At 62.0% G+C, this 10,353-nt stretch overlaps 1 protein-coding gene across 1 annotated transcript; it reads left to right on the top strand.

The window, feature by feature from the left end:
• Positions 1–2,141: 2,141 nt before the first annotated feature.
• On the top strand, positions 2,142–9,084 carry LOC116629381 (NUT family member 2G-like; the record flags this gene model as incomplete). The annotated part of the gene is given in 8 exon segments (XM_032399675.1): positions 2,142–2,449; positions 3,139–3,267; positions 3,657–3,796; positions 4,250–4,416; positions 4,418–4,546; positions 5,734–5,850; positions 6,589–6,791; positions 8,841–9,084. Coding segments are annotated over 8 exon segments (1,437 nt in total), but the record flags the coding sequence as incomplete, so codon positions are not given.
• Positions 9,085–10,353: the final 1,269 nt, after the last annotated feature.

Here is a 10,353-nt window from a genome sequence, read left to right as displayed (position 1 = left end):
AAAAAAAAAAACACTCTGAATTCACACACACCACAACTCAACCTGTGCTACGGACACTCTACACACCCACACCAACTTCCTACCAACACCGTAACATTCAGAGGCGTTCGCACAGCCCCAGCATGTGCACAGCCTGCGCCTCACTGGCACACGCATGCACACAGAGCTCCAACCTCCTGAGGAGCACAGCTCTTCCGAGGGGCTGCCTACGTCACACCCGGTCTGGACATTTCCATAAAGACCTGAGCTCAGAATTCCCACCCCAAGCTCCCACTCTGCTTTTCCTAGGGCATCCTTACAAGTAACCACTCAAGAGGTAAGCCCACGAAGTTAGTGACCTCCGCCCCAACCACCTGTAAGGACTCAGTGCTTGCTACCCTGCTGTCTATGTCCAGCTTGCTCTGACCCGAGACAGAGAACTGCCCTTCCACTGCTCACCGCACACACCGGGATCTGTCAGTAAATCTTGTGACTCTACTTCCTTTGGGGGGGGCTCTACTGAAACTGTGTCTTCACTTCCCCAAAGTGGTAATGCAGGTGCCGAGGGAGCTCCCTCCCTCAGCAGGTCATACCTTGCAGGTTCTCAATACAGCATACCAGCTCGGGGCCCCCAACACACCTCAGCACCACATGCAAGGGCCATCCTGACCTCCCTTGGGCACAAGCACAAACCTCCACACTCCCTGACTTCACGCACACAAACTCCATGTTTGCACACACAAACACTCACAACCACAACACGTACATACGCAATTGCCATCACCTTGAAGACACTCACACTCAGAATCTATGTAAAGAAACTGCTGTAAGCTGTAACAGGCAGGAGTCTGGTGACAACAGCACATGTCCCGAGTTGACAAGAGCGCCTTTGGGGGACAGTGTCAGCCCCCACCTCCCTCAGGGATGGTGGCAGCTACAGCGAGTGACCTTGCCCGGGGGCATCCCCTTTCCAGGAAGGTGTTTGTCTCAAGGGCTGATGGAGGCCTGGCTGATTTCTTCCAACTGAGGACAGCTCTGAGAGACAGTGTAGCTCCTCAACTCCAGTAGGAAAAGCAGAGGCTGTTCTGGAGTCTGGCTGAGAGACCATTCTGCCCAATTCTTTCTTTTCCAGAGTGGCTGTACCAGGTACATTCCCACCAACAGTGTAAGAGTATTACTCTGTTTCTACCCTCACAGGTGCTGTTTAATAAACATCCTGTTCCCTAAACTCTGTGTCTGGTTCTGTGTTCCAGTGAATCCAAACTATGACAATTATTTATCAAGCATCAATGAACACAGTAAAGACCCCTCTTCTGGCTCTTACGTTCCAGGGGAGAAAAGAGATAATAAACACATGGCTATATCATGGATTCGGATGCACGCACGTACAGTCACCCGATGTCCAGTCAGGACTGTGACGAAGGACTCTTGAACTCTTCAGATGGAAGTGGGAGAAGGTGCAAACACAGATTTGAAAGTCAGGACATGTTTGTTGTTCAAAGCATGAGAAAGGTGCAGGAAGGACCTAGACTGCTGACCTCCAAGCTAACATTCTCTCAGCATCCCCAACTACCAGCAGCCACAGGAGTGGAGTCTAGCTGAGGAGCGAGGGTGGGGGACTTCATCTCCTGACCTGTTCCCTCCCCCTCTACCAGTAGAGTCAAAGCCCGCCTCCAGCCCCATCCTGAGTCCCATCCTCTCCCTGCTCTGTTCCTAGTGTCCCACTGAAACTTTTCTGCTTTTCCCAGTCTCTGTAGGCCGTAAGCCTCCTCCCTTGGGCCCTAGCAGACATCAGAACAGGGTCCTTTATGTGGAGAAAGAGTAATACTCTTACACTGTTGGTGGGAATGTACCTGGTACAGCCACTCTGGAAAACAGTATGGAGGCGCCTCACAAAGTTGAAAATAGAGCTACCATATGATCCAGCAATTGCACTACTGGGTATTTACCCCCCAAACACAGATGTAGTGAAAAGGAGGGGCACATGCACCTGCAATGTCATTGTCCAGGTCAGGTCAGAACGGGGATCCTCAGAGACACCCCAGACTCAGACCATCGTCCTTACTCAGGCCCCCCTCAGCTGGAGTGCTCCAGGGGCCCTCTGTGGGGGTGCTGCATGTCCCACACCCCTCTTCGTGGCAGCCTCTGTGCTGGAGACCGGCATGCCTGCCTCGGCCTTTGGGGGCCCCCAGGCTGGCAAGGGAGGCTTGGCCCCAGGCCTTCCAGCCCCAGCCCCGCCCCCGGCTGCCCAGCCGACCCCCATCGTGCCCCCAGTGAACGCCAGGCCACAGCCTCACGGAGCTTCCAGGGAGGGCAGCCTGGCCAGGAGCCCGACCACGGCCTCGCCCGAGGACTCCTGTGACCCCAAGAGTGTTTACGAGAACTTCAGGCGCTGGCAGCGCTTCAAGTCGCTGGCCCGGAGGCACCTCCCGCACAGCCCCGACGCAGAGGCTCTCTCCTGCTTCCTCATGTGAGTGTCCTCCGCTCTCCTGCGGCTCTCACGCAGGACGACCTGGGGTGCGCGCACGGGGCGGTGATCCAGGGGCGCTGGGAGGAAGGTGTGGGGCCGGGGCCGTGCTCTGGGAAGACACATTCTGGTCCAGGACACCTTTCAGTCACCCGCCTCAGCGGAACCCCAACCCTCGAGGAGTCCAGCCAACCTTTACCTTCCAGAGGCATCACGGTGACATTCGGGGGCACTCACAGGCAGAGGGTCCCGGTGTCAGAGGAGGAGCCATGGTTTGGGTGCCGGGCTCTCTGTCATCCTGTGTCCTGGGAACACAGGCTGGGGCGTCTCACGGCCAGGGGCCGGCACATCAGAGGAGGCTCGGGCCCTGCAGGGCCCAGCAGAGGCCGCGTGCAGCCCCACCCTCGTTGTCCCGGAGGATTCCAGTCGGAAGGGGAGGGGGCAGAGCTGGTGAAGGGGTGAGGGCGTGGGATCCCCCCTGCTGAGCTGTGACCCGGCAGGCCTGGCCGTGGCATCTGGGGTCCCTCCTGAACACGGGGTGACGGCACTTCCTGCAGAGGCCTGGGCTCATTGCCGGCAGTCACCTGCCAGCACGCGGTCGTGCTGGGGGCGGGGGGGACGCGGGCTCCAGAGGAGCGGGGGAGGCTGGGGGTGACGGGCCGCAGCCGGCCCCTGACCCCGAGGGCTTGCAGCCCGGTGCTGCGGTCCCTGGCCCGCCTGAAGCCCACCATGACGCTGGAGGAGGGAGTGTGGCGGGCAGTGCAGGAGTGGCAGCGCAGAAGCAATTTCGACCGCGTCATCTACTACGAGATGGCGGGGAAGTGAGTCGGGGTCTCTGGCCCGGGGCTGGTGGGTGTGAGGGCCGGGCCGAGGGCAGGGTCTGACTGTGCCGATGCTCATCACAGAGGGCCGCCCTCACCTACCTCCCTGGGCGTTCCACCCTCCCCTGATCGGGACCCACCCCTGCCTCCATGGGAAGGTCTTGGGAGGGGCTGGGAGATCCTGAGACCCCCTCCCCTGGGGTGAGACTCCCTCCGAGGGGGCTGTGGAGGGGATGTGCTGGACAGCCAGCCGGCTGCCTCCTTGGTGGCCGGGGCCACGGCCGCCCCTCCAAGGCTCTGCCTCTCCCGGTTCCTCAACCGGCTGCTGGCTTTGCGGGCTCCAGGGCCGCGTCCCCTCCTCAGTGCGGCCCGGGCCTCCTCACCCCCAGGTTCATGGAGTTTGAGCTGGAGGAGGAGATGCAGATTCAGAAGTTGCAGTGGGTGAAGGTGGCCCAGGGCCTGCCTCCTCCAGCTCCGCCGAAGCCTGAGCCGCGGGGGCCCCCAGCCCCAGAAGCGGGCCCACAGCCAGGTACGGCCCCCATGTTCCATGGCAGCTGGTGGCCCGTGGCAGTGGGGACCGAGGGAAGGCTACTGTCCCCATATGGGTCTTCTCCTTCAAGTGGACATTGGTCTTTTGACCAGAACAGCCACCAAGAGCCTGGGGCCTCAGCTGCCCTCTGTCAGGACAGGTGTTGACCGGGTGAATTTCTTCACTACTCTCCCCCCTCCTGTTAGGGGACCCAACACAAAGTCTGCCTGGGGAGTGGGCTGTGGGGAGACCCTTGGAGGATCGGCGGGTCCACACTTGCTCACACATACCGCTCTGAGACTCTCCTCCTCTCCCCTCTGCCTGTCCCACGGTGCCTGTGGCCTCGGGTGGCCGTGACCCATCCCCCACTGACATCAGCGTCCCCCAAACACTGCCGTCCCGATGCACTGCTGGAGCCCCTCACGCCCCCTCCCTCCTCCCGCTCTGCCACAGCGTGCATTCCCAGGAAGGCGGGTTCCAGGGCCCAGCCCTCCCGCCTGCAGCCACGCAGACCCCCACGGCACCTGGAGAACAAGGCGCCCAAGGAGATCCCCCCTGAGGCCGTGAGAGAGTACGTGGACATCATGGAGGGGCTGCTGGGGCCTGGCCACTCAGCCCCGGGGGGGGCCAGCAGGTGAATGGGGAGAGGACGGAAAGGAGCCACAGCAGGATGAGGCCACGACCTACCCGGACCCGGGTCTCCTGAGCTACATCGACAAGCTGTGTTCCCAGGAAGACTTCATCACCAAGGTGAGCCGGCCTGGTGTCTAGAAGATCCCAGGGAGTGGCACTCCGGCACCCCGATCGGGGCTGGGCCCAGGCCTTTGGCAGTAAGCTCTGTTTCTTGTTCCCGAGCCGTGTGTGTGCATGTGTGTGCGCGGGTGTGTGTGTGTCTTTGTGTGACTCTCTGTGGGCCTGTGTGAATGTGTACGTGTGTGTACGTGCGCATGTGTGTACATGTTTGTGTCTGTGGGTGTGCACGTGTGGTGTGTGTACATCCGTGTGTGTGCACGTGTGTGTGTGCACGCGTGTGTGTGCCTGTGTTACTGCGGGTTTGTGTACATCCGTGTCTGTGGTGAGTCTGTGCATGCACGTGTGTGTTTGTGTCTGTCTGTAAACGTGCCGTTTTGTGTTTGTGTGCACATGCGTGTGTGTGTGCACGTGATCCTGTGTGTGCGTACGTGTGTGTCTGCCTGATGTCGCAGACAGGTGTGCGTACGGGGCGTGTGTGTGTACTTCTGTGCGTGTGTGTGTGTGTCTGTTGTGGCCGTGTGTGTGTGTTCGCGGGTGTGTGTGTGTGTGTCTGTATGTGCCTTTGTGTCCGTGTGTGCACATATGTGTTTGCAGTGTATGTGTGCACGTGTGTTTGCCTGTGTGCGTGCAGGCGTGTGCGTGTACTTCTGTGCATGCGTGCACATGATCCTGTGTGTGCTGGCGTGTGTACACACTGTGTGTTTGTATAGAAACGTGTGGCTGTATGACGGCACATGCATGTGCGCGTGTGCATACATGCGTGTGTGTGCGTACATGCGTGCGTGTGCATTTGTGCCTCGTGTGGATGTCTGTGTGTGTGTCTGCGTGTGGTCCTGTGAGTATGTTCATGTGTGTCTGTGTGTGCGTCTATGTGTATATGCCTTTGTGTCTTTGTGCACGTATGTGTTTGGTGTGTGCGCATGTGCTTGTGTGTGGGGTTTGTGTGTGCGTATGTATGTGTGTACATGTTTTGTCTCTCTGCGTACACGTATGTGTGAATGTGTGTCTGCACGTGTGTGTGTGTGTGTGTGCGTGTGTGTGTAGCCAGTGACTGTGATGTTAAAACCTCCTACCTTGTGGAGAAGGATGGGTGGGTCTTCACTTCTCCACGTTTCCTGCAGGTCCTCCTGGCTCCCAGGTGGCCCCCTGCCAAGCATGCCCACAGCCTCTTTCTTCTGTTCCAGGTGGAGGCAGTCATCCACCCCCGATTCCTGGCAGAATTGCTTTCCTCAGAACCACAGCTGGACCTCCTGGCCCTAGCTGAGGAATTGGAGCAGGAGGAAGGACTCACCCTTGCAGAGGTGAGCCAGGGGAAGGAGGGAGGGATGCCAGGTGAGCCAGGGGAGAGAGGGGACCCAGGTGAGCCAGGAGAGAGAGGGGACCCAGGTGAGCCAGGGGAGGGAAGGGACTCAGGTGAGCCAGGGGAGAGAGGGGACCCAGGTGAGCCAGGGGAAGGAAGGGACTCAGGTGAGCCAGGGGAGAGAGGGGACCCAGGTGAGCCATGGGACGGAGGTGGACCAAGGTGAGCCATGATAGCGAGGGGACCCAGGTGAGCCGGGGGAAGGAAGGGACTCAGGTGAGCCAGGGAAGGGAGAGGTCCCAGGTAGCCAGGACAGGGAGGGGACCCAGGTAGCCAGGAGAGGATGGGGTCCCAGGTGAGCCAGGGGAGGGAAGGGACCCAGGTGAGCCAGGAGAGGGAGGAGTCCCAGGTGAGCCAGGGGAGGGAAAGGACCCAGGTGAGCCAGGGGAAAGAAGCTTCAAAGTGAGCCGGGGCGTGGGGGCAGAACAAAGGCCCCCATGACTCTTCCCCCTTCCCTTCTTGCGAGTCCCAGCACTGGGGAGGCCAGCTCTGGGTGGGTACAGAACCGAGCATGGGAAGGGGAAGATGGGGAGCCTGGGAAGGGAGGGAGGGACTCAGGAGGATGTCAGGAGAGCCACAGCCTCGTGGGTCACCCCTCCCCTCCTCTCCCGGGCCACCGTCCCACCTACCCGTCTCATACCCCTGTGCTGGCCAGTCACTGTCCCCTCCTTCCTCTCAGCTGGTGAAGAAAAGACTGGTGGCCTTGAAGGCGGAGGAGGGTGTGCAGGCAGCCCCCCGTCACTGCGCGGCCCGGTCGGGCCCTGGTCCTGAGTGTGAGGCCGGTCCCGGACTGGGGCCGGGGGTCAGCGACAAAGCCTGCCCAGCAGAGACTGACGGCCAGGACCTTCGGAGGCACAGCCGAGCACACACACACCTGTCCAGGCCCAGAGCCTTTGCTCTCTCTCCCGGAAGGCAGGAGTCCCCTGCACCCCCGGCCGGATGGCCCCCCTCCCCTCCCCAGGGTCAAAGGTGCACCTCCGCTCGACCAGGCCCCAGGCACGCGCCCGTTCTCAGAGAGGCCCCTCCTGCTCGGGACACTCGAGGGCCAGTGGACGGGTCCAGTGAGGACGAGGAGGAGCTCCCCAGCCTGGCCTTCCTCCTGGCCTCTCAGCGCAGCCTGCTGCCCTGGGGGCTCTCCCAGAGTCCCGCTCCTGCCTCGGGCCTCCCCGGCCCTGGAGGTCGGGGGCCGTGGGGGGCTCCCCGGGCCCCCTCCCCTCAGAGGATAGGCCTCAGCCCGGCCACCTCCCCAGCTACCAAGTCCAGGAAGCGGGCTCTGTGTGGGGGCCCAGCCCCTGCTGGGAAGACGCCCCTCCCTGGGGCCTACCTCAGGGGCTCCGCGAGGCCAGCCTTGGCCGTGGGGCTGGTTCACCCCTCACAGCCTGCAAAGAGAAGGTGTGACTCCTTTGTCACGGGCAGGAGGAAGAAGCGGCACTGTAGCCAGTAGGGAGCAGTGGGCCCGCCCTCCAGGGCCAGTGCACCCCAGGGCTCCTCCTCATCCCGGTGCTGATCCTGGCTGTGGGGCGGGGGGAGGGGGGCATGACTGTGGGGCGGGGTGGCAGCCGCCCACTGGGGCGCTGTGTGTAAATTGGGAATAAAGATGGTTTGGCTGGGAAATGTGCGGGGCCACTGTCTTCCTGCTGGCATCCGAGCTGCTCCATGGAGAGAGCCCCCCCCATGGAGAGGGGCCTCCTGGGGCTCCCGTCACCATCGGGACCCCTGAACGTCCAGGGGTGGGGAGCCCTCTGCACCACGACCGTTTCTGAGAATGGAGTCTGCAGACAGCCCCGTCTTCGGGGGCTCCCTTCCGCCTCCCCGAAGCATCCAGCCACGGGGCTGGCCGGGCTGGCGACCCTCAGCCCCTCCAGGGCTCCCTGTGTGGGGGCCTGAGCAGACAGGCTCTGGGCCTCTGGCCTCGTGGTGGGAGGAGTGTCTTCCAGTCCCAGTGGGATCATTGAAATAGGAGGGACAGTGGGGGATCCTCCTAATCCCAGTGAGGACGGACACGGGGAATGGATGAGGGGAGACTCGGGGGCACTGGCCACGGTGTGCACACCAGAACCCCAGTGGTGGGGCAGACACCGAGTCCCTGGGTGGGATTTCTGGGCCAGACCGACTTCTCCAACCATGCGAGGGGCCCCCCTTGCTGTGGACGCAGAGCGAGGGGCGCTGGCCAGGTTCCCTGGGTCTGCAAGGACACCCCACACTTACTGCCTCCCTTCCCTCCCTCGAGGGACCCCTGTGTGAACAGATGTGGACACAGACTCGCATTCTCACGTGAAACGGTTCCTACAAACAGACCCCAACCACCATGCAGGGGCGCAGCCCACCACGGGAGCCGTGGGCCCAGGCGTCTGCAGCCCCAGGGCCGGGTGGGAGCTGGGCTCCAGGCTGAGGGGGGCCTCCAGGGACGCTGGCACAGACCCCACGTCAGATAGGCCATCTGCCCGGCTCGTGACAGTGAGATGAGCCGACGCTGAGGGACAGGAGCTCCACAGGGAAGAGACCCTGGGCTGCTCCCACAACTGCCCCCCCCCAGTCTGCTCACCTCCCCTCATGGGTGAGCTGGTGCCCTCCAGCCCCTAGCCCCGCCCCGCCCATATGCTCTGATCCCAGGAGCAAGCACCCGGACCCTCACCCTCCTCCCTCCCAGCCAATGTCTCCTCCCCACGTTCTAGGTTCTGATGCCTTTTCCAGGTTTGGGCGAGGCCCCTACAGCGCTCACCACTCAGATGTGCCGGCCCTGCAGCAGCACGGGGCTAAGGCCATCCGGGTCCAAGGGACACCTGGCCCTCTGCTTGCCCCCCTCCCACCCCCACCCCCACAGCAAAGAGCTCAGGGAAGAAAGGAACTCATGCCGGGGTCCTCTTCCCGCTCCACAGAATCCACAGGCCACCCCACAGGTGCTCTTCCGCTGCCTTCCCTCCCTCCCAGGCAGGTGGCTCTGGAGTGCTCCCCACCCTCCTGCCCCTTCCTGAAGCAGACGTTTCATCTTGGCCGCACTCCCCAGCGGCTGCCCCTCCCTGTCCAGCTGGGCCTCCCCAAGAGGGAGACGCAGACAGAGGTTGCCACCCCGTGCGTGTCACCCCCTGTGTCCCTGTCCATGGTGGGCGCTCAGCAGGCGCTGGATGCTAACGGCGTGGGCGAAGATTCGCCTGTGTTCCTCGGAAAATCCAAGGTCGGTCCAATGGCAAGGAAAGAAAGTGGAGAAACGTTTCAGGTTTTCATGGCAGCCAACCTTCCTCATCACAGAACAAGTTAGGAGAGGTGAAAGTTCGCAGGGACCGTGTGTTAGGGCAGAGTCGGGAGGGAGCTCCCGGTAAGTGGGAGGATTCTGCGGTGATGAGGAGGTCACCCCGCGGCCCCCGGGGAAATCGCGATGCGCACACAGAGCAGGGCCGGCTGTGCTCTGCGCCGTCCAGCGGGACAGCTCCCGGTCAGCTGGCTGGGTCTCCACAGAGAGCCTGCGGGAAGCCAGGCCTCACGCTTTCCCGAGAGGACCGTGGGCTCTGGGGGGCCTGGGGACTGAGGGCGGTCACGGGGTGGCCCTGTCAGTCGGCCCCGCGGGTTTGCCTGCAGATCCTCCTCCTGCTCCCCTAGGACGAGATCCAACGATGGGGTCATGGAGTCCTGGGGAATCCCTCGGATAGAGGAGCATTCCTGTCACCTTCTGAGGGCACCCGGGAAGGTCAGGGCCCCGTGACCACCCTTCCGTGGCTGCAGGTTTGTTCATTCAGAGATGCGTGTGCCCCACAGGCCACTGTGCACTGGGTGGGAAGAGAGGAGCAGCCGGCTTGGGGAACCTTGGCCAGGGCGCCCCCGTCCGCCCACACACTGTGCTCGCCCAGCGGCTGATGACGGGGGAGCCCTGCCTGCGTCCCCGCCTCCATCGATCACCCACCGTCCCCGGACTCAGGTGTCACAGGAAGCTCCGGCAGAGAGACGGTGTCTGGGGCTGAGTATTCGGACAGGACGTGGGGCGAGCTGGAGTCATTCCTGCTCGAGTGTCTGCTCTGGAGAGTCCGGGCTTGGAAAGTCCCCACGTGTGGGCCCCATGACCTACTTGTTGACGGGACCCTCCTCCAGACAGGCTGGCAGGAGACCCCACCATCTGGCACGTCTCCTGGGAGGGCCCTGGACACGACTCCCTGAGTTCTGAGGGCCGCTCCGTCCGGGATGCCTGTGAGCAAGCCTGGGCCCTTGGTGCTCATTTTAGTGAAGTACCTTGGGGTTAGGCTGTGCTCTCTGAGGGCTCCTTCTCCTTCCTCCCCACAGTCTCTGAAGGTCAGAGTCCACCCTCATTCCATCATTTGTCCTTAGGAACGTCCTTTGTCTTGGTTCATTCTGAAGATCCTGTTTCAGGGACGTGTATTGTGTGCAGGTGTACAAGGTGTATGGACATTGAGAGATGTTTTCCGCCCACAAGCACAATCTACAGAGGGATCCC

Source organism: Phoca vitulina, unplaced genomic scaffold (assembly GCF_004348235.1).
Source record: "Phoca vitulina isolate PV1807 unplaced genomic scaffold, GSC_HSeal_1.0 scaffold712, whole genome shotgun sequence".
Taxonomy (NCBI): domain Eukaryota; kingdom Metazoa; phylum Chordata; class Mammalia; order Carnivora; family Phocidae; genus Phoca; species Phoca vitulina.
Note: the sequence above shows the minus strand (reverse complement) of the source record. Positions and strands in the feature narration are given on the sequence as shown.